This window comes from Hydractinia symbiolongicarpus, chromosome 8, assembly GCF_029227915.1.
Source record: "Hydractinia symbiolongicarpus strain clone_291-10 chromosome 8, HSymV2.1, whole genome shotgun sequence".
NCBI lineage: Eukaryota > Metazoa > Cnidaria > Hydrozoa > Anthoathecata > Hydractiniidae > Hydractinia > Hydractinia symbiolongicarpus.
The window spans coordinates 17,948,970-17,976,791 of NC_079882.1; the positions used below are offsets into that span (position 1 = coordinate 17,948,970).

The 27,822-nt window shown below is 31.5% G+C and overlaps 3 protein-coding genes across 8 annotated transcripts; 1 reads left to right on the top strand and 2 right to left on the bottom strand.

Moving 5' to 3' along the window:
- Positions 1 to 2,633: 2,633 nt before the first annotated feature.
- Positions 2,634 to 4,777, top strand: LOC130655194 (uncharacterized). The gene is made up of 2 exons (XM_057457925.1): positions 2,634 to 3,328; positions 3,439 to 4,777. Exon 2 carries the CDS (start codon positions 3,569 to 3,571, stop codon positions 4,520 to 4,522), a length of 954 nt encoding a protein of 317 aa, XP_057313908.1. The 5' UTR covers positions 2,634 to 3,328; positions 3,439 to 3,568; the 3' UTR covers positions 4,523 to 4,777.
- Positions 4,778 to 5,095: 318 nt separating this feature from the next.
- On the bottom strand, positions 5,096 to 6,621 carry LOC130653801 (uncharacterized). Its single transcript, XM_057456311.1, has 2 exons — positions 6,176 to 6,621; positions 5,096 to 6,096 (listed from the first exon to the last, which is right to left on the bottom strand). Exons 1-2 carry the CDS (start codon positions 6,216 to 6,218, stop codon positions 5,096 to 5,098), a joined length of 1,044 nt encoding a protein of 347 aa, XP_057312294.1. The 5' UTR covers positions 6,219 to 6,621.
- Positions 6,622 to 9,429: 2,808 nt separating this feature from the next.
- Positions 9,430 to 25,937, bottom strand: LOC130655190 (uncharacterized). 6 transcript variants are annotated; one of them, XM_057457917.1, is made up of 24 exons: positions 25,773 to 25,937; positions 25,001 to 25,083; positions 19,293 to 19,410; positions 19,056 to 19,206; positions 18,530 to 18,722; positions 18,283 to 18,336; positions 18,088 to 18,156; positions 17,924 to 18,001; positions 17,450 to 17,514; positions 17,319 to 17,343; positions 17,049 to 17,117; positions 16,827 to 16,877; positions 16,412 to 16,442; positions 15,986 to 16,032; positions 15,679 to 15,777; positions 15,179 to 15,214; positions 15,011 to 15,046; positions 13,139 to 14,771; positions 12,987 to 13,064; positions 12,665 to 12,802; positions 12,256 to 12,303; positions 11,965 to 12,072; positions 10,914 to 11,015; positions 9,430 to 10,839 (listed from the first exon to the last, which is right to left on the bottom strand). In XM_057457917.1, exons 2-24 carry the CDS (start codon positions 25,031 to 25,033, stop codon positions 10,706 to 10,708), a joined length of 3,396 nt encoding a protein of 1,131 aa, XP_057313900.1. In that variant the 5' UTR covers positions 25,034 to 25,083; positions 25,773 to 25,937; the 3' UTR covers positions 9,430 to 10,705. The 6 variants fall into 6 exon arrangements, with proteins under 6 accessions (XP_057313900.1, XP_057313899.1, XP_057313902.1 ...); XM_057457916.1 differs by lacking the exon at positions 25,773 to 25,937 and adding an exon at positions 25,347 to 25,731; XM_057457919.1 differs by lacking the exons at positions 12,987 to 13,064; positions 25,773 to 25,937 and adding an exon at positions 25,347 to 25,731.
- Positions 25,938 to 27,822: the final 1,885 nt, after the last annotated feature.

Sequence of the window (27,822 nt, forward strand, 5' to 3'; positions counted from 1 at the left end):
GCTAATAGTTAAAGCTGACAAGGAGGAGCTGGCTAGTAAGGTATTCAAAAGCTTTAACATCAACATAACATCGGGAGGAAGAAAACATCTAGGCGCCTCAATTGGTTCCCTTAAATACAAGAAACGTTACGTAGAAGACTTGGTCAATACATGGGTGAACGAACTGCTGAGTTTATCAGCAATTGCAGAAGTTCAACCTCAAGCTGCTTATTCTGCCTTTATATCTGGATACAGGCATAAATTTAACTATTATATTCGTACAATACCTGGTATTTCGGAGTTGTTGCAACCAGTAGAAAATGTAATTCGCACAAAATTGATCCCATCCTTATGTGATGGAAGGGCATGTAGCGATGACGAGAGAGTATTGTTGTCTCTTCTGGTGAAAATGGGAGGCCTTGGTTTGATAAATGTTGTTGAGATCTCGAAAATGGAATGTGCATTTTTAAAACTTGTCACCAACGAATTCACGAAAGAGATAAAGCATCAAAACTTGATGGTGACAACAAGTGCTTTGACGAGCAAACAAATTAAGTCAAAGGTTTCCAGGGAAAGAAATGTATTCTATTTAAACAAGCTAAAAGATGTGACGACACGATTATCCCAAGATGAAGCAAAATTAAACAAAATTGCAAGGTCGACTGGTGCTTCTAGTTGGTTAACAACTCTACCATTAAAAGACCATGGATTTTGCCTGAATAAGCGTGAATTTCTTGACAGTATTTCTTTACGTTACGGATGGAGCATTAAAGGATTGCCACTAGTTTGTGCTTGTGGCAAACAAAATTCTATTGAGCATGCATTGTCATGTCATGTTGATGGTTTCGTGAATATTTGACACAACGAACTGCGCAATCTGATGGTTACCTTATTGCAGGAGGTATGCAGGGACATACACTGTGAACCTCCCCTGATTCCCCTGACCACTGAAGCAACTGATTTTCCCCGTTCTGCAGTTACAGACGCAGAAGCAAGAGCTGACATAAGTGTAAGAAGTTTTTGGCAGAGAGGACAACGAGCATTTTTAGATGTAAGGATTTTTAATCACATTGCTCCAAGTTATCGACGCCAAACAATGTCATCATTATTTACTTCTCAAGAAAAAGAGAAAAAAAGATCTTATAACAGACGCATCATAGACGTCGAACATGGGACGTTTACACCTCTAATATTTAGCATCAATGGGGTATGAGTCGAGAAACAAGTGTTTTCGTATCCAGACTAGCCGACATGATCGCGAAAAAAAGAGATGAAACAAAGGGAGAAGTTGTAGCGTGGCTGAGACGCAAAATTTCGTTTAGTTTGGTGCGTTCGGCAATTCTATGTCTGCGTGGTTCCAGAAACTATTCCGTCCGTAGCATGTGCGACGACGACGTGCGGATTACAAATGAGTTAGCAATAATCCGAGAAAGTTGAACTGTTAAATCGATATTATAGTTTATGTTGTGTCGTCCAGTAATGTTAACTATCAATGTTTTTTGTTATCTTGCCACGTATAACGTCTACGTCCTTTAGTGTTGTATTGCAAAAAAATTATTTAGTTAAAAAAAAAAAAAAAAAAGTAAAGTCGATTAGAAACAGGACTAGCAATAAATTATTTCAAAAGAAGAAAACCGTTTTAATACTATTATTTTTCATTAAAATACAACTATAATAGTATTAGAAGCAAAATTGCAAAATAATTAATTAATTATTTATACAATAATTAGCTATAATACAAAGAAATAAGGCATATTTTGGGTCTGTAAAATATACGTGTCTAAAATTCCGACTACCGTTTCTTGTTCACGGCATACTGATCTTTGTGTGTTCAAGTTCGGCGGACGTATAACCTGGACCAAAAGACGGGGGGGGGGTCAAAATCCGGGGGTACGAGCCGTATTTATTGCATTTTTTACTAGACTTATACTTTAACCCCTCGGTCCAAACTTATTTGTTTTATTAGAAAAAAAAATATCCTAGCTTTATGTGCAAAAATATCAGTCCTATTTCTTTACGCTGATTTTATATGATTTTTTTTCTATCGAAATTTTGAGAATCTCAATAATTCTCTTGGTATACCTCGCGTGTAGTAAACGTGCTCCACAATTTCGCTTCGCTTGCAAAGCTCAATTGCTTCGCAATAATTACAGTTGCGTAGCTATAGATATTGGAACATATGTAGCTAGCTAGCTAGCTAGCTAGAAATTTCAATGCAGAGTGGGTTATTTTTAAAGTTGTTGTTGTTGACCAAAAACGTAGAGAGTTCTGCAATTGCTTTATGTTAAGAAGATAATTCTTTATTATTCTTGTTATCTTAAACACTTGTAATATATAGCTAATAAAAGCATGCACCATCTAACTTTCATATGAAAAATCTTTTTTATACCAATTTTTAATTTTCCCGAAATAGGCCCGGAGCACACGTAGACTGATAATAACTTCCTGCAGATGTTAATAGCTTACTACTAGGATATGTCATCTGAGGAATTTTGATATTAATTTTTGTTTATCTTATTTCATTTATAGATTTTTTGTTTGTTTTTCTTGTGTTTTTTTGTTTGTTTTGTCTTTGTCTTCTAATTTATTTCTACCACGTATATATATATATATATATATATATATGTCTATCTTATTTTTTTTGTTGACAGGGGGTTGATTAGATTTATCTATTTGACTAGCTCTCCTGTTAGGTTAGATTATTGCATTATTTATACTCTAGACAATTTTTTTTTTTTTAAAAAAAAGTTATTTTTTGTAATATAACTTAACAAATAAATGTATTTACTTTACTTACTTACTATTAATACAAATCTGTCAATTTTTAAAAAAAGTTAATTCCTAACCAATAGATGGCTTCCGTGTGTTTTGATTTTGCGAACTAATTGCGCATGCGCAAAGTGCTGGCAGTAAAAACATTGAGCGCCTGCCAGTGAAACGCTTTACAAGTTGAGATAACGAACTATAAACATCAAACCACACGACAGCTACTAAAAACGAAATGACTTCAAATTCCGATACATGGCAAGCATCTAAATATTTTTCTGCTTTAGAAAACATCGATAAGCAGAAGTATAAAGGAAAGTTAGCACTTAAAAATAGTACAATACTACCAGACCCATATGCGTTGGTTGACTCGTCTTGGAAAGATGACATGAAGCTTTTACCAAATATTCAATGGGGCGACTTGTATATGTACCTGATCAATACTCCAAGCGAATATACCCACGAAAGTTTCAAGGCATTTAAATCTATGGAAGCATACAACTTTTTTGTATGTGGACATGTGCAAGACGTTTTCATACATAATGTCACAGAGAATTCAGAGTTTTGCTTCCTAAAGTCAAAGGTAACTAAGTTAAATTTTGTCAAACATTTAAATGTTGCTATGAAATTTGTTTGCTCTATAATAACATTTTTTTACTGATAGATGCTAAGTAGGTATATATTTGTTTTTAGGTACTTCCGAGCCAAAGGCAAGGTCAGAAGACAAAACTGTATGATGTTTGGGTATGCCTACATAAAGTCAAGGGACATGTACTAACTGGAAATTGCACATGCATGGCTGGGTATGTAAAACATTAGCTGCATGTCATACAATTTTGAAGAAGTTGTAATGCTTTATGTTAAATTTTCTTTTAGCTTGGGATTAGCATGCAGTCATGTTGCTGCACTTCTTTTTAAATTGGAAGCTTGTATAAGAATTGGAGGAAATAAGGTGGCAGTTACAAGTGAACTGTGTGCTTGGAACAGATGTCGAAAAAATGCTGTGCCAACATTATTACAAAACATTAACTTCCAAAGGCCACGCAAAGATCAACTACCTGAAGAAAATGAACCAAAGGAAAATCCTGTTCTGCATTATTCTGCAAAAGAAAATTGGTCATATTCTTTTAAACTTAAAAGTGCAGATTTGGCTAAGCTACGAGAGATTGCTCCAGAAGCTGCATTTTTTACTAGTTTAACGAATGTTAGTAACGATAATGTGTCTGACAGGGATACTGCTACAGCAGATGAAAATGAAGAAAATTTTTTACCAGAACCCATAACAAGCATTTTCGATTACGAAGCTGTAAATTTGCAAGATTTAACTCTTATGGAACATTATAATGAATTTAAAAAATCATATTGTCAGGAAAATTACGAAACATTTGCTAGTGTAACTAGCGATCAAAGCCTTTCAAAAGCCTGGAAGTTGCATAGATTTGGACGAGTAACAGCTTCAAACTTCCATGAGGTTTTACATAGGAGAGCGAGCAACACCTCCAATAGCCTTTTATTCAAAATAATGGGTTATACCAATCCACCTACTTTGCCAGCTATGACATATGGTCGAGAAAAAGAAGATATTGCAAGAAATTATTACTTGGAGGTTATGAAAAAGGAACATTTAAATTTTACATTAAAAACATCAGGCCTTTATATTGATGCAGAGCATCCACATTTAGGTGCATCACCTGATGGGTTAGTAAAAAGTGACTGTCATGGTGAAGGGTTAATCGAGATAAAAGTGCCCATACAAATACCGTTTTGGATTTGTTGAATGGCAAAGTGATGCACAATTTCCAATCGACGAGAATGGTAAACTTAAAAATACTCACAAGTATTTCACTCAAGTACAGGGACAAATGTTAGTTTTAAAGAAACCGTATTGCGATTTTTTAGTATGGTCACCAGCTGGAAATAATTTTCTAGTACGCATTACTAGGGATCTAAATTTCATTCAGGAAATGAAAACAAAATTAGATCTGTACTATTTTAACACTGTCCTGAAGGAAACAGTAATCCGGGAAAATGACATTTGTTTAGACAATAAACAAAAAAACTATTGCCTATGCCGTCGACCATGTTTTGAGCCAATGATTGCTTGTGACCATCCAGGATGTAAAGTAGAATGGTACCATTATGCTTGTGTTAATGTAACTCGCGCACCAAAAGGAAAGTAGGTTTGCCCTAATTGTTTGAAAGAGTAATTAATAAACTGTATATGTTATGTATATATATATATATATTTTACTAAAAAATATTTACAAAAAACTTCTTTGGTATATTTTGTACATTTTTTATTTTACCAAAGAAATATATTTACAAAACATTTTTGCTATATATTCTAAGTTTATTTGCTCACAACACTTAAATTTAAATTTACAAGACCTGCAATTGACACCATAACATCGTCAATTAAATCCACTTGTGAAATTGGTATTGTGGAAGATAAAATTAAAAATTTTTTTAAACGTCCAATGACTCTTTCTACATGTATTAGGACATGTGCTATTTGGCGCGATATGTCGACATCTTTGGCAGACATTTGGTTTTTTTCTCTAGTAAAAGCTGATATGCGCAAAACAGCCCCTCTCGTAGCAAGTTTTTCTTCCACCAAAAAGCCTCGATCTGCAAGAACACAGTCACCATGTGTTAAAAAATTTAAAAAACCTGATTCAATTGTAATTACTTTATTCGAAGCTTTTCCACCCCAACCTGACGAAAGAAAACTAACAGCACCAGCTGGAGTAATTCCAATTAAATACTTTATTGTATTGTGCGATTTATAATTTGAATAAGTTTGTGCTCTGGCATTTAGGTTTAACGGCCTTTCAATAAAAATCTCTGTACAGTCGATTATACTAACACAATTTTTAAAACTTTTAAAGCAGCTAGGGAGATTTGCTCTCAGAGCTTCCCTTTCTGGCCAAACAATTAAATTTTTTAAAATATCTGAAATTTCAGGAAGCCAAGTTCTATAAATTGTGGACACTTGACCTTCACTTATATTGAAATGAAGAGCAAGTTCTTTGTTTATATTACCAAGTTTCAATTTCATTAATACAAGTAAAAGGTGATTTTCGGCTGAGAAAGTAATTAAAACTTTCTTGGCTGTTCGAGATACAATTTCTAGTAACCATTCAAATAATGCAGGTTTTCGAATTCCTGTCAAGAAGTTTAACCTTTTTTCTTTGATATTATCATAGTCTAACAATTTACGCTTCACAGCTTTCAATTTTGCTTGCGTTTGTTGCAGTTGAACTTTCAGTTTATTTTCTCTAAATTTACTTTTACACAGCTCCGATTTTAGCATCTTTTCTCGTGCAGATACTTTGTTTTCTGTTTGTGTTGCTAAAAATAATAAATTCAGTACGTAAATAAAAGCAAGCCAGCAAACATTGGGAGGAAGAAATTAGCTAGCTATACTTACCAGCATCTACTAGAGTAGAAGTCGTTTCATCTTCCACCATCATATCCTCTACTTCTTGTTCATCACTTTCTGGTTCAACTCGCTGCCTTTTTTGTAACCTTTCATATCGTCCCAACGACTCTCTGATTCTTTTCTCTGGGGTTTTTGAGAAGGAAAATAATGTTGGCACATAATCTATGTGGTTTGGGTCATCCGATTTTTTTCCTTAATAAAAAAATGTTTTTAAAGTAAAAAGAAGCTAAACTAGCTAGCTAGCTAGCTACAGATCAAAAAAATAAAAAGCCTTGATACCTGTGGTGAAATGCTCACTGCATAAACGTGCATTATTTATCTGACTTTCTGGCCATTTGTCTCTACGAATCGCTGCTACCCATTGTTTTCTTCTGTGTGCACTAGCTTGCGTCTTATCTGAAGTTATTCTGTAAAAACTGAGGTTTGTATTCTCCTTTGTCCTTCGGTCAGGCATATTTCCAAATCTTAAATAATTGTAGGTAAAATGTTTATAAATGGATGTTAGATGTTTATAGTTCGTTGTCGCAACTGGAATGGTGCTAAAAGCGCGGTGGAGAGAGTTTGTTTTGACTGCCAGCACTTTGCGCATGCGCAATTAGTTCGCAAAATCAAAACACACGGAAGCCATCTATTAGTCAAAGTGGCAATTTTATGTGGGTAGTGTAAAAAAGCATACTTTTCGCTAATGGTAAAAGTCCAATAACTTGTGCAAAAATTAAAACAATGGCTTAAAACTTGATATGGTATAGTTTTAGACCAGATCGATGAAAGAGAGCTCAATATACATTGACCTATCATTGTAGTTCTTAAGTTTTTTAATTTAGGAATTTTCGGGGACGCAGATAAGGAATTTTTTACAGCATATCTGTTTTAACACAGATACAAGTACAAAAACCATGAAAATCAATTTTTCTGATTGAAAAAAGTCAGATAAGAATTGATAAAACTAGTTTAAGCCCAAATTTTTTAACCAGTCCAAAGAAATTGAAAAGTACCGGAATGTTCAACTTAAATTATGTTGGTACAAAAGCTTAATCATGATTACGACTACGGTTTAAGTGATAAAATTTTTGTTTGTCCTTTATTTATTATGTTATCAATTGAATAATATTTGAGCAAACGCATTTTGCAAAATAGGCAGTGACCAACCAAAAGGGTGCATATATGTTTTATTCTGTAGTGCTACATCCAACATGTTGTATAATACAGAAGTTAGTTTCGACAATTTACTTATTTCCTGGGATAATTATTTTTAGCTCTTAAAGTCACTGGAGATTTGTTTGTACAGCTACATGTCCTAGCTACATGTTGGTGACAATACACTGGTTGACGTGCTGCAACATTCCATCATTAGGGTTTTTCCTTTACCCTGAGGTATATATATAGTAAGAATTCTGTTTTACTTTTTTGCTAAGAAAAACATCAAGGTAAGTCATTTATGTATTTCATCTTACATATGATCATGACGCTTTGTACAATTAAACTGGTGTAACACAATAGAATTTGTGGGGAATGAAGCTGTTTTTACTTGTACTATCAGGCTTGGTTTAGTTTGTTTTGGTAGACTAGTTGCGATAGGATGGTTAGTACTCTGAGCACAGAAAATTTTTGCCACCTTTCGCCAAATGCTTTAATTTCCTAGTGGTAAGAAAAATTATGCTGTGCCTCCAGACTGTACAGATACATCAAAAACCAAAAACCAAATTTCTTATTTTCTTAACTGTGGTGCGAAGTGCAACGTTGAACCTATATTTACATCATTAAGTGCTAAAAATACCTATGCTCAAGTTCATATTCTGTTTTGTCTGCAAGGTGTTGATGAAGGATGTGATAATAATTTTAAGGCCAACCATTTTTGTAATTCTGGTTAAAACAATTCAGTTTCCCCTAGTTAAGCCTACTTTAGCATATAGCAGACTGTCCATGTCTGCAATAGCTAACATTACGTTATTAGCCATTTCCTAGACATGCTGACGAGCCCTGATATTGGGCGAAACAGTCTTAAAATATTTGAATTTAAACTGTTGTTTTTAATTTTCATACACTTTTTTGAAACCCTTTAAAAGATTTGTTATTTTCTTGTCCATTCAAAACTTTACCCATGACCCCTAGCTGTTTTGGGCGCAGCAAATTGCTGCGCATTTTTTTTTCATTCAACTTTTCTTTTATTTCTTCGGTATATATATACATATATATATATATATATATATATATATATATATATATATATATGTATATATATATATATATGTATATATATATATATATATATATATATAACGCTATATCAACCTTAGGTGGACACTCTGAAAATTCGAACTAAAAGTGGACATATAAAAACCATGTTTTTTCGCAAACCCTTACCCCCTATAACCTTTATTTTTGTATAAGGAGTATTCTTTTTGTCTGCGTATGCGCCCTGTATGCCTTTTTGCCTCTTAAAAAAAATTTGAAATTTTTGTGTCTACATAACGATTCCATATGATTTGTGTCTACTTTAAGAAAATTTTTACATTAGATCGACTAAATGTAGACAGATATATATTTTATATACATGAGCGTTAAACCCGATCATCTGATAATTATTAATATTGAACTGCAATATTGTCTTTTTAAAGACATTTGTCTCATTGTTGTAAGTGATATTTTTTATAATCTGTATGAAAACAAAAAAGAAGCACACGTTAGCAGCTGTCCAGTTCGGAGAAAAAATATAAAGGAAAAAACACAAATTATAGCATCCTTAACATGTATTTAAGAGTATGTGAATTTGTACCAAAAGTTTGGTTACAATTTAAGAACTAGCTTAATGAAGCAGCAAAATGCGTGGAAGTGGTTTATGTGGGTACAAAACCAACAAACAACGAATGCAACAATTGCGCTTTGTAAAGAGGATCTTAAGCAACATTAAGGGCATTAAAACTGTTGCTTTTGCATGTATTCGATCCGATACGTTTTTTACAGGGTTCACATACAGCTTTTAAACCAAATTTTTCCCTGACTTTTCATTGAATTCTATATTCTTTGCCCTGAGTCACTGAGTGGAAAGGCCATGATTTCCCAGCATACAATCAGTAAAAAAAACCCTTTCAAGACATTTTGTAGTTTGCAAACGAACACAACTTATACTGTTTTTGCTATGATGTAGTAACTACGGGTTATAAATTTTCCTTAAATTTTTTTAAGATTTTGAGGTTTTTAAGGCTGCTGGGTTTGTTTAAAAAGATACAAAACTAAGAGTGTCAAAATAAAAGTGTATTCCTGAAACTTCCAAACACATGACATGCGTAGTAATAGACTCCTTTGAACATAACAAAAATCAAAAAAGAAAGAAGAACACCTAAATCTATAATATGCGTTATTAAAAACAACAGAACAAGGGTAAAAATGAAAAAAAAGGGTAAACACATAAAATTCAGTATTTTCATACATTTTTATATGCAAACAAAAAAACAAAAAACGATTAATCATTTGCTGCTTCTTCGAATTTAAATAAACGAACCTGGATAACCAAGCAGTTATATCTTACTAATTCCACAGAAATTAACTTCCTTTTCCTTTTTCTCATTTGACACTAGTTATATAATGGGGCTGCGTAAGGAAGGACTGAGAAATCAAGAAACGTACGCTAAATGATAATCTGTTTAACGCCTTAAACCTTCCTAAATGTATCACCTTGTACGAACTATATCACGAATAAACGAGAAATAACTGTGTAAACAAGATACCTTCAGGGAATTAATTTTCGCGGGGACTTATTTTCGCAGAATTTTTTTTTACTAGAATTTGGCGGGAAAAAAGGGAATTTATTTTCACAAATTTAGTGTTGAAGAAAATTTCGCGGTAACTTATTTTTGCGAATTATGCAAATTTGGAAAAACAACTATTCCGGTGAGTTATTTCGAAACAACATACAGAAGAGAAAGGAAAATGTCCCAGAGAAAGTTATACATCCTTGTCTTTTGTATCAGGCCGATTTGGAAATTTCCCAGATCAGGGATATTTAAACTTTTCGCGGCGACGTATTTTCGCGTTTTTGGAAAAACTCCGAAAAAACCGCGAAACTTAATACCCGCGAAAATTAATCCCCTTAAAAGATATACTTCACTTATGAGAGCCAGTTTTCTTATCACATACAGTTATGAAAACCACACAGTTCAAAATATTTTTCATGGGAGAGGGGGGAGAGTTGAATTAAATTATCGTTGATCATACATTTTGATTGTTAAAACATGATTGAAACCTGTATAGAAATTATCCTCGTGACTTTAACACTTTTTCTTGCCTTTCTCCCCGTCTAAGGGGTGACGGAGTGATGTGTTGTTTAGACTTGAATTTTTTAGAGTATACTCAAGAAAATTTGATGATGATAAAAGCTGTCACATTATTTATAAAAACATGTATAGTGTACATGTTTTTATAAATGTACTTTTGTAAACATAATAAATAATTATAAACATGTACTTTTATGGTAACGTAAAAATAATAAAAATAAAAGAAACCAAAGCTCTATCACAATTAAACAATGTTCATTTTCTTTTTTTTCGCTTCCGCTTGTCGTGCTATTTTTCCTCTTTCATTGTTAATTTTATTTCGAACAGTTCCAACAGTAATTCCTTCCTCGTTGGCGAATTTTTTCAGATCATCAGAGCCTACACATACACAAATATTAGATATTCAAAAACATGTTTTCATAATTAGTGCAAAACATACATGTCATACATACAAGGCCATCCATTTTTTTTATTTTTTATATGTCTTGCAAATTTTTTGTATAGTTTATCCTCTTGCTCTGACGACCATTGAATGTATTTTCTTTCTTGTTGACCTGTAAAAGAAAACATTACAAGATTAATTTATACACGAAAAGGGCATACAAATTTCAATGATTTCATTCTTATTTCGTCCTCCAATAGAAGAGAAGAAATTGTCGCGGAAGCAATTTTTGCGGATGGATGCTTTCAAAAATTGTATGAAATATGCGAAATAAAAAAGTTACGAATAGTCTCATTTAGTTGCAATTGAAAATCTTTAATCAGATTGTTGGAATCTCAACTTTGCGGATGTCCGCCCTTGTCTGGTAATTTGTGGAATTTTGGTTTGTGAAAACAAATTCGCAAACATTAATTCCGCCATCTTTATTATCATTTTCATTTCTTTATTTCAGTATTTCTTTAATGAATTTTTTTCCATATTTTAAAAAGGTTAATTATCTATATTATAATACCCGTTTACGTCTGTCTGTCTGTCTGTCACGCAAAATGGTAGCTTAGCTGCGCAATAGCGAGAAGCACGCAATGCGGTATAAAAAGGACGGGCGAACCCGTGGATTTTCCACGGGCTAACGACGAATAGCGAATTAATAATTATTAAGTATTATAGGGATTAAGATAATCTATTTCTTTTTATTAGTTTCTGTATATTTTCGGACTCCAATTTCAAGAATATGGAAATAAATATTGTGAAAACGGATACGATGATTTCGGATCTAAGCTGTCTGCGAGTTGTATCAAATAAACTTTCGTGTTCAAGTACAATAATTTCATTTATTTGACGCAAAATATTCCACTTTAGCAATATTTTCATTTTCGGCAATTACGCAGCAATTTTTAAGATATTATTCTTTTTAGCTGTTGTTTATCACCGGTAAGTACAATCAACTAATTTTTGCAATTTCATATACTATATATAGACAGACCAAGAAATTAAAAAATATGGTACTTTTTGATTTTTCTTAGTAAGGAGTTATACAGTATTGTTGATTAACAAAACCTCACCAGTGCATTTTACAGAATTCTCGAGTTCGCTATCTTCACTTGATTCAGACCATTCAGAAGGTTCATCATCGTTCACATTTGTAAAATGTTTGGATTCTTCAGATGTTTCTAAACCGTTAAAAACATTGTAACTTTATTGAAAAATCAGGAAAAAATTAGGGAAAATCAGAATATAAAGCATCACTTTGCAAACAACCAGTAACTTGTTTATAAAGAAGTTAAATGCTGACAAAAAACAAACAACACAGGATATCATTTTGAAAACACAAAATCATGGAAATCAAGACATACTTTGAGAAACGTTCTTTTCTTTTCTAAGTGCATACTTTCTCGTGGGTGCTAAAAGGAAAACGGCTTTCAGTCATTTTGCAATCAGGTATTGTAACAAAGTTAACTTACACAACAGAAATACTAAAAAAATTGACTATTTATACTGTCCTTCCCTAGTAACAAATATTATGTGTGATGTTTTATGACGTCACTATAAATCTGAGATCGTGTTTTCGCTATTGACCATCTAAGTCGAATAGGTTGGTTTTTCACGTAAATTTTGTTTACATAGGGGCTTTTATTCGAAGCCCTGTTCTGAAAACAAACATTTTATTTGCAACGTAAGGCTCTAATGATTCAAAAACGAAAATGTTTCCAATAATACATAATATTTTGTGAATAAAATCTTATTGTTACGCAATGAACTAACCGCAAGTTTTCTCTTTTTTAAATGTATCGTTTCGATGAGTTTGTCTTTTTTCTCCCACTTGTACACTTTTCTTCATTTTCTTTTTATTCGGTAATTTTACAGTGTTCGCTTTACTTGTGTCTTTTTCAGCATTTTCATCTACAAAATACATTTACAACGTAATTCAAGCCTGTATGTAGGTAATTACGAACAAGTTAGACCTGAATAGAATGAAGAGTCAAAAGAACTTACTTTGGAAGAATTTCAAAATTAAATTTCTTGTTTGACTGCTCACAAGGAAAAGAAGTATGCCAATATGAACAGCCATAATTCTAAGTTTTACCTCTAAATTTTTTTTCATTTTCTTCAACTAAGTTAGGACCCTTTTTCTCGAAGTTATTGTCATTCTTTATACTTTGCGCTATAAGAAGATATGCGTTTGTTTCACTTTTAAAAAATTGATACACAAGAATAGACTACAGAAAAACAGCTCACCATTATCAAGGACAGATAGATGTTTCCCAGTTGACAATAGTTGTCGATGAGCAGCTGGTGCTTGGTATATCGTTTTGTTAATTCTCTCACTGTGCCCAAAATGATCATAGGCCAAACTCATATCGGACTCTGATAGACCTAAACCAGCAATTAAGGTACTAAGGCGATGTCGGTTACTTGTACCACTAATTCTTTCTCTGTTGGCAATTGGAAGTTTTGCACAAACATTATCTAAGCTATGCCATCCAGAGCAATGATTATCAGAACCTTGGGTACTGGGAAATATGTATGAGTTTTCTTCAAGGACACCAGCATCTTTCCTTACTTGCTCGTTAGCCAACAACTTCATTGCAGCAACAGTATCTTTAGGAATAAAAACAGGAACTAAATGGTTGACTCCTTTTCCCGATTGAAATGTGATCTTTGTCCCACTGCTTAAGTTAGTTTCTTTTGCAATATCCTGTATCCGCTGTTTGTCTAACCATTCATCCTTTTCAGCTTCAATCCACTGCGTAACGGTTAGACGCGATGGTTCTCCACCTCTTCGGCCATTATACAGCACAAGACGAGTGCAAGCACAATCACGTAGTTCAACAAACGTATGTCTGTCCATGATGATAAATGGATCTGATGATAAGTGGCGTATCCTTTCAATCACATAATCTCGAATTAGTTGGACATCGCCTTCGTTTGGAAGTTGTGCAGGTTTTTTAGTTTTTACATTCCTTCTCATGTTTAAATCATACGTTGCGTCAGCGAATATTTCATCTTTGCGTAATTTCAGCAATACCAAAAAGTTTTTAATTTTTTCTGCATCAACATCATTATTTTTACCAAGGTAATAACCAATTAGTTTTTCGGCGGCGTCTTTCAACACGTAGTACAAGGCTGCCTTAAGTCCTGACTTTTGAACTTCCAAATCAGAATGAGTGTAGGATTCAATAGAATATTTCAGCACCTCAAAATTTTCCCTCAGAAACATGTCACCAGCATTGTTTTTGTCATTACAACAATCTCTTGGTACTTCCAACACCCTATCTTTAAATCTGGAATAAACATGTGCCAGACGACGCATGTCGCTTCGAACAGACCGTTCAACTTCCATCTTTTTGTTTAGTCTTCTTTTTATTTTGCCATAGAGGCGATGACCAACCATCAAAATAACGGGATCCGATTTGGCAAGAGTACCAACGGCATCGTCTCTGATGATGTTCAAAATTCTCTGCTTAAATTGATCATCCGATAGCTTCCATGACTCATCACTAGTACAATCCAGAGCAATTGTAACAGGAAATTGACAGGAGTTCTTTGAGCAGTCTGCCTTGTGCCTAGCTTTAAAGGTTTTGGCATAAAATCCTTTGCAGGTGGTGCACATAACAAGTGGGTCATCTGAATCGTTTTGCTTTTCACGCAACAAATTTCTACCGCCCTCCTCAATTTCTTTAACATTATGATTATATATGCCAATTTTTCGAAAGTTAGCGAAGGCTCTCAGTCTTTCTTTTCGAGGCATGTTCAAAGCATCCTTTACATCTGGATGATGCTTATGACATAAAGTGATGTGTCTATTTAATTTCGAATGCTTGATCTTTTTATCGCAAACAAAACAGGGTCTCAATGGTCTTGAGTTTATCTACGAATAAACATCACGCCTAAGCTACTTAACCGTTTATTCTTACAAAATGTTTAGCATCAGATTTATCAGATTTGTCGGAGACAAAGGGGTTCAAATAAGCAATTTAGGAAAGAAGCCAATATTACAAAAAGAAGCTCTTGAGCATCAGTTATTCTTGTTTCAGCAAAGAGTCTGGATTCAACTTTTAAATGCAGTGACTTAACGGCGTCAACGAAACACACAAAAAATAAAATTACCTGTTTGGCTTCTTTTTCCTCAGATTTTCCCACTTTCTAGTAAAAAAAGCAAAAGGTTATAAAAGTTAATATATCAAGTGCAAAACATAAGAATACATTTTTAGCATCCAGTGAAGTTATGGATTATCTTGTCAAGATCTTTTAAAATAAACAAAAAATAAACACTACCTCGTTGGCGCTTTTCTTTACAGATGTTTCTTTCTTCTAATAAAGATACAAATCAGGCTATAGGAAAGATGTCAATCGCAACATTATGTACATACATTATGTTCAATTCTTATTTGATTCGATTGCTACGGCATGTCATATCCTTCCAATGTCAAATGAAACGCCGCCTTTAGTTCGTTTGATGTAAATTCTAGGCCTTATTATAATATATAAAATAGAGTCGCTTTTTATAACTAGAACAAACTAATAGTTACACAACATCGGGTATTTTAGAAGGCTAAAGAGGTACATACTTAAAAATATGATTAATACTTTCGACATAAAATACCAATAAACCCTATAATTAGAAGGAACCTAACTTTAACTTTGGATTTTAAAGATTGCGTAAAAAAAGTCAGGGATTAAGAAAGAGAAATGACACTATGCGTAAAAAAATGATAACGTCAAAGATTGTAGTTATGCAAACCGAACATTCTCCTTATAGGACCACGGAACATTACCTCTATAGCAATACTGTTCTCCACTTTTCCTTCCTCGTCTGTATCAATGATTTCCATATCGTCTTCAACATTTAATCCGGAATCATTTTTCACAGAAATCTGAAAGAATCGGCATTAAACAATTTATTTTAGTAGGGTAATTTTATAGCATAACGTGTTATTTACCATAAATCTTCTTTAAATACTTATGATCAATTAAGATAAAAACCTTTTGATTTTTACGTATCCATTTACACTTTCCTCGTTTGCATAACAAAGTATTGTATGGAATTTCGGAATATCATACACTAAGCTGCTATCAAGTTACCTCACATATGGATGGACTGTCCGTAGTAAAATCAACCTCAAGATTGTCTAAAAAAATTAAACCTATTTGAAACCAAAATAACAAAGGACACTTTTTAGCCAATGGACCAATTAAAATAAATACTTAAAACAGACACAGTATGGCTTTTTTAAAACAGATAAAAACAGTTTATAAAATGGGACTTGATAAAGGTGAGCGGGTTAGTATTTACGAATAAAAGCGAGCAGGTTATGAGTTCTAAGTTACAACAACAGAGTCCTTTTTGGAAATCCAGTTATATATCATATGAGAACATGCTTTATTCAGAAGGATTTTTTGAAGGCCCAGAATTCGAATAACAACTTAAAATCATTGCACTAAATGCAAAAAGAATCAGTCACATTGGAGCTTAATAGAAAATTAATTTAATGTAGATGGCAGCTTTACCTTTATCAATACTTGTTTGCACACCTGAAGCCTATGAACAAGACAAATGTGACTTTTACTTTTAAGTTAAATTAAATTAAAGAAGGGAAGAGAATAAATTTAGTTAGCAGAATTTTTTCATGGCATACAATTAATATTTATGCTATCTTTATACTTCCTAGATTATGGCAAACAAGCGTCTAGAGACTTTCAATTTAAAAACGAACACGCGAGATTATAAACTTAGAGAATTGACCACTGAATTATAAAATAGCAGTTGTTTGGTATCTTTGACGGCAATAAACAAATCACTCAATCTATTTATGGCGTTATGATTTATAATGAAAAATGTTACACCATGAAAATTTTACAGCGTTCATTTTCACAATTTTAATGAATTAAAATTGTGGAAGTTGTTTTGAAGTTCCTATCATACCTTATACTGAACTGATAGTTTTCTAGTCTGTATCGGAGTTGAAACTGTGACCTAAGAGCATTTAAATTTATATAATTGATAGTAATTTTAAATGCAATTATGTCTAGGAAGCATGACATTCAACAAAGTATGTATTACAAAAGCCTATACCAGTCCGATTTCCTCATATGGACAAAGGTTTAGGTTTAATTTCTTGAATACGCAAAATTATAAATTACTTACAGACGAAATATGATTCAAAGTATCCAACTCTGAAATATCTTCTGCCTCTTCAGAATCTTCAACCATGGACTAAAAGGAGAACAAACATTTTTATTGTTATCAGCAATTATGCTAACACAAACAAATTATGATTTAAATTAATTTAACATTAGTGCCGTAATTTCTGTTATGTAAACCGTCAATGTAATCATAGAAATATATATGACCACAACAATAATAAAGCAAAACTAAAAAGTCCATGAATAGTGCACCAAACTCAAATAGGCTTACCATAAAGGGAAGTAAATTTATTAACCTAGTAAATAAAGACGTAAAGAATTTAAATAATATTAAACTTTATAACACCAAGACTCTCCATTGCCAGCACTGTGACATTAAGAAAAAAGAAACAAAAATTATACATGTTGCCACTTGATTTTAGTCCCTCATCTTCACTGTCTGAAAAATCTGGCACCATATTTTCCATCTTAAAAATAAAGAATGTTAAATTTAACAAGAACTAGTTTAAGATTTGGCACACTCAATTTACAACATTTTTTAAAAAAGTTTGTCTTATTCCTATGCTAGAACAGATTGTGTGCTATGTTTCATAAAGCTTGTATTTCTTAGCAGCCACTCTGAAAACGAGTCTTAGAAGCTTTGAATCAAAAATAACAATTTTAAAAGAACCAGGTATGTAAAGATTCAATTCTCTAATAAAAAAAATCATTTTTACTTGGCAGCCCATGGCTCAACTGGGATTTTGTACCTGGCCTTTAAAAAATAATAAGGTGATGCTTTTCCTTAAACAGCAAAATGTAGTAGCTTTACCACTTTACATACTTCAATTTACATTGAATTTTTTATAAAATTAGAAAATATAACAAGTTTATCACCTGAGTTGCCACCACATCATCAAGCAATTTTTTGAGAATATCTGTAATGATACCCACATTTTCGTCATTATCCTCCTTCTAAGAAGATATTATCAGTGTTCACATTTCAAAAAACAACATTCGTTTTGCTATATCAACTGTGTCTTATTTTTTATCACGTTTACCTTTTTTGCAATGACATCAGAGGTCAAGTTATTCTTGCCTTGGACCAAGGTCAAGTTCTTACTCAACACCTGAAACAACAAATATCATAGAAAAGGAAGATCCCAAGAAACTAGAAAATGGATAAAACATATTGCTAATGGACGACCTTATTATATGCACACTTACTATTTATTACATGTAATATAAAAACTTACTAGCCTATCTGAAACTAGGTCTTCTAAATTGAATGGTATATTATGTGTTGGATCCTACAAGAAACAAACAGTTTTATTTGACTGTTCTTTCATATATGTATATATCTTTTATCCTAGAAGTTTTTTTTAAAACATGTCCGAAAGCTGTGTTCAAAATAAAAGCTGTTTGACATACAACATACTTGCAGACAACAAGCTTAGGCATACTCAAAAGAGGAAAATATAAATTTTGTTAATTGTGTGCTACCTTTTGCCATTCTAGCCCTGAAATTCCATAATTGTATCGCAGTTCAGTTCCTAAAGGAATGTCATAGGAAGCAAACAAACATATGAATGCATTTCCACCCTCCTCGATCAATTTTGGATAACAATTCAAATATTTCCGATGACTTGAATGGTTCACATATTTTCCCAGCCTGGTCTCATTTGTAGCATCAACACTAAAAATTTAAAAAATATATTAAGACATAGAGAACTATAGAAGGGAACTGTTTGTAGTTTCGTTTTTATCTTTACCATAAGATGTTTTAAATCAAATTGCAAAAAATCCAAAACAGAAATTGTTTATGTCTATATGTAATTTGATGTAAAAGCTAAGTAGTCTTAACTTCCTGGTGCTACTTTGGTACGTCAAGCTTACATAAAACACATCTACACTCCAATTCCTAAATAAGACCTTCTATTTTCACCTTAGCTATTAGGTGAATGTGATCCAACTTCAAGTGCCTCCCCAAATGAAACTGAAAACAAAAGGCATTCTCAATTCGACATACCACTTTTTGTCCATAAAGAAAATAAATGATCCACAGGAAGTTGGATACTCTAGCTCTAATCTCTCTCCTTCCTTTCTTGTGAGAACTTTTCCAGGATATTGCAGGACAAACTGGTGATGTTTCAGGGGCAATGTTGTAAACACACCATATCCTACAAATATATGTTTACCACACATCTATTCTGTAATCATTAAGAAGTTAAGTTATAACAGTTATTCAAAAAAATAACAAATTTACCAATGTGATCATTAATCCATTTCTTTACAAATGATTTTGGATCAGTTCCCCTTTTACAATAATATAGTGCAGTTTGTCTTGGCGATTTAACATCATTAGCTCTACTTCTTTTCGTTCTCTAAAGAGAATTAAGTAATACAAGTGAGTCAGTAAAATAATGCCGAAATTATCATTTGAAATTGGACATATCAAAAACATAAATTTTAAAACTTAAAGTGGACATATACATGGATATTTCCTTTATACATATTTTTGAATAGTTGAAACTAATATGTCGAAATTGTCATCCTAAAGTGGACATATCAAAAACATAAATTTTAAAACTCAAAGTGGACATATACATAAACATTTCCTTTTTAAATATTTTTGAATAGTTGAAACTAATATGTCGAAATTATCATCCTAAAGTGGACATAACAAAAACATAAATTTTAAAACTCAAAGTGGAAATATACATACACATTTCTTTTTTAAATATTTTTGAATAGTTAAAATAATTTTATCTCAAAATTATCATGCTAAAGTGGACATGTCAAAAACATAAATTTTAAAACTCAAAGTGGAGATATACATAAACATTTCCTTTTTACATATTTTTGAATAGTTAAAACTAATATGTCAAAATTATCATCCTACAGTGGACATATCAAAAACATAAATTTTAAAACTCAAAGTGGACATATACATAAACATTTCCTTTTTACATATTTTTGAATAGTTAAAACTAATATGTCGAAATTATCATCCTAAAGTGGACATAACAAAAACATAAATTTTAAAACTCAAAGTGGACATATACATAGACATTTCCTTTTTAAATATTTTTGAATAGTTGAAACTAATATGTCGAAATTATCATCCTAAAGTGGACATAACAAAAACATAAATTTTAAAACTCAAAGTGGAAATATACATACACATTTCTTTTTTAAATATTTTTGAATAGTTAAAACTAGTCGAAATTTTTCTTTACATATTCTTGAATATTAAAAATAATTTTATCTCGAAATTATCATGCTAAAGTGGACATATCGAAAACATAAATTTTAAAACTTAAAGTGGACATATACATTTTCTTTTTACATATTTTAAATAGTTAAAACTAATATGTCGAAATTATCATCCTAAAGTGGACATGTCAAAAACATAAATTTTAAAACTCAAAGTGGACATATACATAAACATTTCCTTTTTACATATTTTTGAATAGTTAAAACTAATATGTCGAAATTATCATCCTAAAGTGGACATATCAAAAACATAAATTTTAAAACTCAAAGTGGAAATATACATACACATTTCTTTTTTAAATATTTTTGAATAGTTAAAACTAGTCGAAATTTTTCTTTACATATTCTTGAATATTTAAAATAATTTTATCTCGAAATTATCATGCTAAAGTGGACATATCGAAAACATAAATTTTAAAACTCAAAGTGGACATATACATAGACATTTCCTTTTTACATATTTTTGAATAGTTAAAACTAATATGTCGAAATTATCATCCTAAAGTGGACATATCAAAAACATAAATTTTAAAACTCAAAGTGGACATATACATAAACATTTCCTTTTTACATATTTTTGAATAGTTGAAACTAATATGTCGAAATTGTCATCCTAAAGTGGACATATCAAAAACATAAATTTTAAAACTCAAAGTGGACATATACATAAACATTTCCTTTTTACATATTTTTGAATAGTTAAAACTAATATGTCGAAATTATCATCCAAAGTGGACATATCAAAAACATAAATTTTAAAACTCAAAGTGGACATATACATAGACATTTCCTTTTTACATATTTTTGAATAGTTAAAACTAATATGTCGAAATTATCATCCAAAGTGGACATATCAAAAACATAAATTTTAAAACTCAAAGTGGACATATACATAAACATTTCCTTTTTACATATTTTTGAATAGTTAAAACTAATATGTCGAAATTATCATCCTAAAGTGGACATATCAAAAACATAAATTTTAAAACACAAAGTGGACATATACATAGACATTTCCTTTTTACATATTTTTGAATAGTTGAAACTAATATGTCGAAATTATCATCCTAAAGTGGACATGTCAAAAACATAAATTTTAAAACTCAAAGTGGAAATATACATAGACATTTCCTTTTTACATATTTTTGAATAGTTGAAACTAATATGTCGAAATTATCATCCTAAAGTGGACATATCAAAAACATAAATTTTAAAACTCAAAGTGGACATATACATAGACATTTCCTTTTTACATATTTTTGAATAGTTGAAACTAATATGTCGAAATTATCATCCAAAGTGGACATATCAAAAACATAAATTTTAAAACTCAAAGTGGACATATACATAGACATTTCTTTTTTAAATATTTTCGAATAGTTAAAACTAGTCGAAATTATCATCCTAAAGTGGACATGTCAAAAAAATAAATTTTAAAACTCAAAGTGGACATATACATAAACATTTCCTTTTTACATATTTTTGAATAGTTAAAACTAATATGTCGAAATTATCATCCAAAGTGGACATATCAAAAACATAAATTTTAAAACTCAAAGTGGACATATACATAAACATTTCCTTTTTACATATTTTTGAATAGTTAAAACTAATATGTCGAAATTATCATCCTAAAGTGGACATATCAAAAACATAAATTTTAAAACTCAAAGTGGACATATACATAGACATTTCCTTTTTACATATTTTTGAATAGTTAAAATAATTTTATCTCAAAATTATCATGCTAAAGTGGACATATCGAAAACATAAATTTTAAAACTCAAAGTGGACATATACATACACATTTCTTTTTTAAATATTTTCGAATAGTTAAAACTAGTCGAAATTATCATCCTAAAGTGGACATGTCAAAAAAATAAATTTTAAAACTCAAAGTGGACATATACATAAACATTTCCTTTTTACATATTTTTGAATAGTTAAAACTAATATGTCGAAATTATCATCCAAAGTGGACATATCAAAAACATAAATTTTAAAACTCAAAGTGGACATATACATAGACATTTCCTTTTTAAATATTTTTGAATAGTTGAAACTAATATGTCGAAATTATCATCCTAAAGTGGACATGTCAAAAAAATAAATTTTAAAACTTAAAGTGGACATATACATAGACATTTCCTTTACATATTCTTGAATATTTAAAATAATTTTATCTCAAAATTATCATCCTAAAGTGGACATACCAAATACATAAATTTTTAAACTTAAAGTGGACACATACATAGAAATTCCTTTACATATTCTTGAATATTTAAAATAATTTTATCTCGAAATTATCATGCTAAAGTGGACATATCAAAAACATAAATTTTAAAACTTAAGGTGGACATATACATTTTCTTTTTACATATTTGAAATAGTTAAAACTAATATGTCGACATTTTCATCCTAAAGTGGACATATCAAAAACATAAGTTTTAAAACTCAAAGTGGACATATACATAAACGTTTCCTTTATACATATTCTTGAACTAATATGTCCCAATTATCATCCTAACATGGACATATCAAAAACATAAATTTTAAAACTCAAAGTGGACATTCATATTTCTTTTTAGATATTCTTAAAGAAAGTTAAATTTATATGCCAAAACTATATATTAAAGTAGATATGTCAAAGTCATAACTCGTAAAACTTAAAATGACCATATACATAGGCATCTCTTTTGATATTACATGTCTTTTTTGATAAGAAAATGAGCCTCAACAACCTTAAAATCTTAGGAAAGTTTTAAGAAAATCCCCGTCCTCCACGTGTCAAGATGCAATTTTTTAGACCACTTACAGTTACCAAATCACCACAGTTTCAAAAAAATACAATCAAGTTTCTTTCTTTTAGTCAAATATACATCCTAATAAAGTTTTATCCTAAAAGTAACAAAATAAATCTTTTTTTTATTAAAAATGTCTTCAATAAAATACATAAATAAAAGCATTCAACTAGTTCAATTTGGGAAAGTCAAAATAAGGGTACGTCTCAGTAAACGGTCACCACTCACACACCACAAAAGTCATCTCTGGCGTACCACAAGGAAGTGCGCTTGTACCGCTCATCTTCCTGATCTTTCTGTAAAGGACGCATCTCTCTCAAGCTTTGCAGATGATACAAGACTTACAATGAAGGTTAGCTCTGAAAGTGACATTGAAAATGTGCAAGCAGACCTAAACTTAGTCTACGAATGGAGCAAACAAAACAACAAAGAAAAAAGTGACTGACGTCCGTCGTCCACAACTTCAAAAGTTAACATAAGTAACATAAGTAATGATAAACATCATAAAGTGCACACATTGTAAAAGTTGAGTCAGTGGACACGCAGACATTTCTCTTACATATCCCTAAAAATTTTAGAACTGTTATGTCGAAATTATCATTGTAAAACTCAAAGTGAACATATATATGCATAAATATTTCGTTTATATGTTCTTGAATACTTAAAACTTATGTATTGAAAATATCATCCTAAAGTGGACATATCAAAAATATAAATATTAAAAATCAAGGTGGACACATATATAGAGATTTCCTTTACATATCCTTAAATACTTAAAACTAATATGTTGAAATTTTCATCCCAAATGCGAGTCAACAATTACAACTTCACACACAACAATCTGGAAAATGTGCCTTGAAACAAGCAAAATTCCACCCATTTTTAAAACTGCTACCATCACCCCACAGCACAAAGGTGTCAATGCTCAACATAAAGCATGAGATAATTGGAAAACAACAACATGGGTAGCAAGTTTTCATATTCGAAGCATGTACATTTGTAAATATACTGGCATATAAAAGTACTTATTTCACTTAACAGAAATAATTTTACACCCAATTAAGAAAAAAATAAATTTACTTTTCGTTTTGAATGTATAGTTGTGACATGTTTATCACTTTGCACAAGATTAGAAAGTCGTACATTTGAATCTAATAGCTATATAATAGCCTCATTTGAATGTGAATCTTACGGGATGGTTTGCACTCACTCGCACTCACTTACTAAGCATGAATAATATATAAGCATTTAATTTCTGATTAAATTTAAAGTATATATATATATATATATATACCTGAGTTCATGTTAAAAAAATCAGAGGCAAAGAAGGGTATATAATTACTTGGTCTGTAGAATAAAAAGAGGGTGCCGATAAGAACCATCAAAAACAGTTCTTTTAAGAACTTCGCTACCACATAGTAAGTTTATTTTAATTTTTATAGTTTTTATGAATCATATCAGTGTCTGTTTCCTTTTGTTTTTCGGGCATTGTTCGGGCCTATGCGGGTTTTTTCGGGCGAATACCGAATTTCTTACAAAACGCCGAACTAGCCGGAAAACGCCCGCACTTTTTACGGCGTATGCGGCTTATCGGCACCCTCGTAGAATAAAACACTACTAACATGTTTTCAATTAAGTCATGCAAAACTGAAAATTCAATCCTGTTGATTAGTGGCCACCAAAAAGTTTTGTATCCTAGATGTAAAGCTCCGGATATCATGTCATATATAGCTATTCTGTGTTGCCTGGTGAAAGAGAAAGTTACCAAGAAAAATGAAATCACAGAATTAAAATGTTCAGGTGACACACAGCAGTTTCCTAAAGAGCTTTCACTAAGTGGCAAGAATTAGAAATGCTGAACACATAGTCCAACAACAAAATTTAAATTCCTACTTACAGTATTGTATTGAACTTGAGCTACCTTGGCCATTTTTTTAACAAAATGGATAGCTTAAATCCACTCTCAGTGCTCACACAACCCTAAAACATAGGAAATATAGCAATATATATCCATCTAAAGGTAGCCAGATACTTAGCTAAAGCTTAGCCACTTATATATTTTTTTGATTTTTCGATAACTAACATTGGTGGCTACTTGTTTGACTACATAAATAGAAACGTACATTAGCTAGCTAACCACTCTTTTCTGGCTAGTTAGCAAAGTAGCTGAGCGAAACTTGGCAATCAGATAAATTATATTACTTGTTTCTGCACATTGAGGTGAAATATAACATAGGGTTTACCTCATCTACTTTATTCACATAAACAAGGCAGAGAAATTCCATAAAAACAAAATAATTAACACTTTATCGTTCCCACAGGACAATCCACATGATAAACAAAGGTGCCATTATGGATGTACGGCATGCCGGCTGGTGAGAATATGTGCTGAAAATTTTCGCGGTATTTTTGCAGGCCAAACCAATAAAATTGCAATATATCTTTTATACCGACATAATTTTGCATAAAAACAATATAATTAGGAGCCTCCTTTGTGTTACAGACCACGTCATCAAAACGACCGAGATATAGCCTCCCGCTGCTTCAGAATTGCAAGATATATATCGTGTCCACCTAATGTACGAAAATTACAAAAGAGAGATATATACCCCAAATCCAATATTCCTATTTTTTAATAATTGCGCTGCGTAAAAATATGCATACAGTACCTTAATTAGTACTCTGTTAGGCCCTTAAGAATGACAATTAGATGTCATTATGACTGCGTTAACAAAAGAGGGTTAGAAATTAGCGCAAACGTTACGTGGACACGAAAAATGTCCACATTACGATCGTGTCCACTTTACGATAGTTTTTTTTGCTTTAGTTGTCCACATTAGGGCGATTTAGCAATATATATATATATATATATATATATATATATATATATATATATATATATATATATATATATATATATATATATATATATATATATATATATATATATATATATATATAATATATATTTATCAAAAAAATTTATCAAAAATTATCAAAGCTTGTGTTATTGACGAGGCTTACTGCTTCAACACCTGTTTTGTACTTTATATAAATGTATATATATTTAATTTCATTATATTTTTTTCTCTTTCACTCAAAATTGCCCCAATAATGACCATCCAATACAAATGACGACAACATATCTTCCATTTTATTGTTAAGACAGAGATCCTCGAACAACATCTGTACAGCGTTCTTCTCAAATATTGAACTACATAAAATGTATTAAGCCATTCCTATACATCTACAGAAAAATTCACTTCATCTTTAATAATTGCATTTGGTAGCTAGCTAACAGTTCAAAAATTAAAGATTTTCCATATGCTTTTGATAAAAGTCCAATGACGTCCTTGTCCTCACACTATTGACTCTAAACATTTGACGTTATAGTAAGGAATATTTTGGCGCTCTAAAGATCTCTGAATTTTCCCCAACATTGCTAAGAAGTGGTGTCCATCCTTTCATTTGTTATTTTTCAGCTGGTGTAAATTATTCTATAATATTTATAAGTGCTGTAGTTTTTACTACATGTATACACCACAGAATGACTAGAAAGTCACTAAGGGTTGTATCTATTCTGGAATTGTACGGTGTATAGCTAGGTACCTCCACCTACAAAAACCAAACAAAACACTTTACAAATTCATGCCACTAAAACACCATCTTTGATTGAAACGTCACGCATACATTACTTTTCTCTGCATGCTTAATTTTGGACGAATTTTAGGTCTGTTGTACCAGGGCCTTGTACGCGTTTCATCCTCATATCAAAAAACGCTACAGGTTCTGGGATCGAGGTTGCAACACTAGGCTTGATGATAAGACACCTTGTGTCTTTTACTTGCTTCTGCCGTTATTATATGCCAACTAGCATTGTAATTTATATATATACATACTTATATACTGGCGAAATATATATATATATATCTAAATAAAAAAATAAAAATAAATAAACATAAATTTCACAGGCTATTCTTGTACATATGTAGACATAGAAAGATGGCTTCATGTAAAACAACACAAATCTCTATAATAATACGCCAGTTCCGTGTGTCTGTCTGTCACTTTTGCAAAGTCGATTATATTTTCCATAATGTTCTTCAATGAAGTCTGTAAAATATCACCTATAAAATTGTTTTGTAATTTACCAAACTTTAACGTTACTAATATTAACGTCAAAGAAAAGTATATTAAACTAGCCGAATTTCCGTGGAAGAATCACTGAATCTCTCATTAAGTCATTTTGAGGGGTGCCAAATAAAAACATAGAACATAGGAATTTGAATTTTTAAAAGTCACAATTTGCATTATTCTATATCTATACCCGCTGAAACAAAACGTCCAAAAAATTAGCATGTGCAGCAATAAAAAAATAGAAATAAAAGAGAAAAAAGCCCTGGGATTGAGGTTGCTAACAATCTGCATTATACAGAACGTTAAAAATATAAGCAGGTCCAACAACAAATTAAAAATAAAGTAAAATAAAAATGCAAAAGGTCTAACAAAACCGAAGGTGGCTACCAATGGTCATGTAAAAATCTAAATCTGCTTAAGCTATATACTTGCTTTGCCATGCCAGAAGTACACCAGGGAAAATGATATACCAGACATTAGGAAAAATCGTTAAGTTACACAAAAAAGGGTTATTGCAAAATTTCCACAACGTACAGTTTCTAATGCATCATACCAAATTAGCTATTTAGTCTATTGCATACA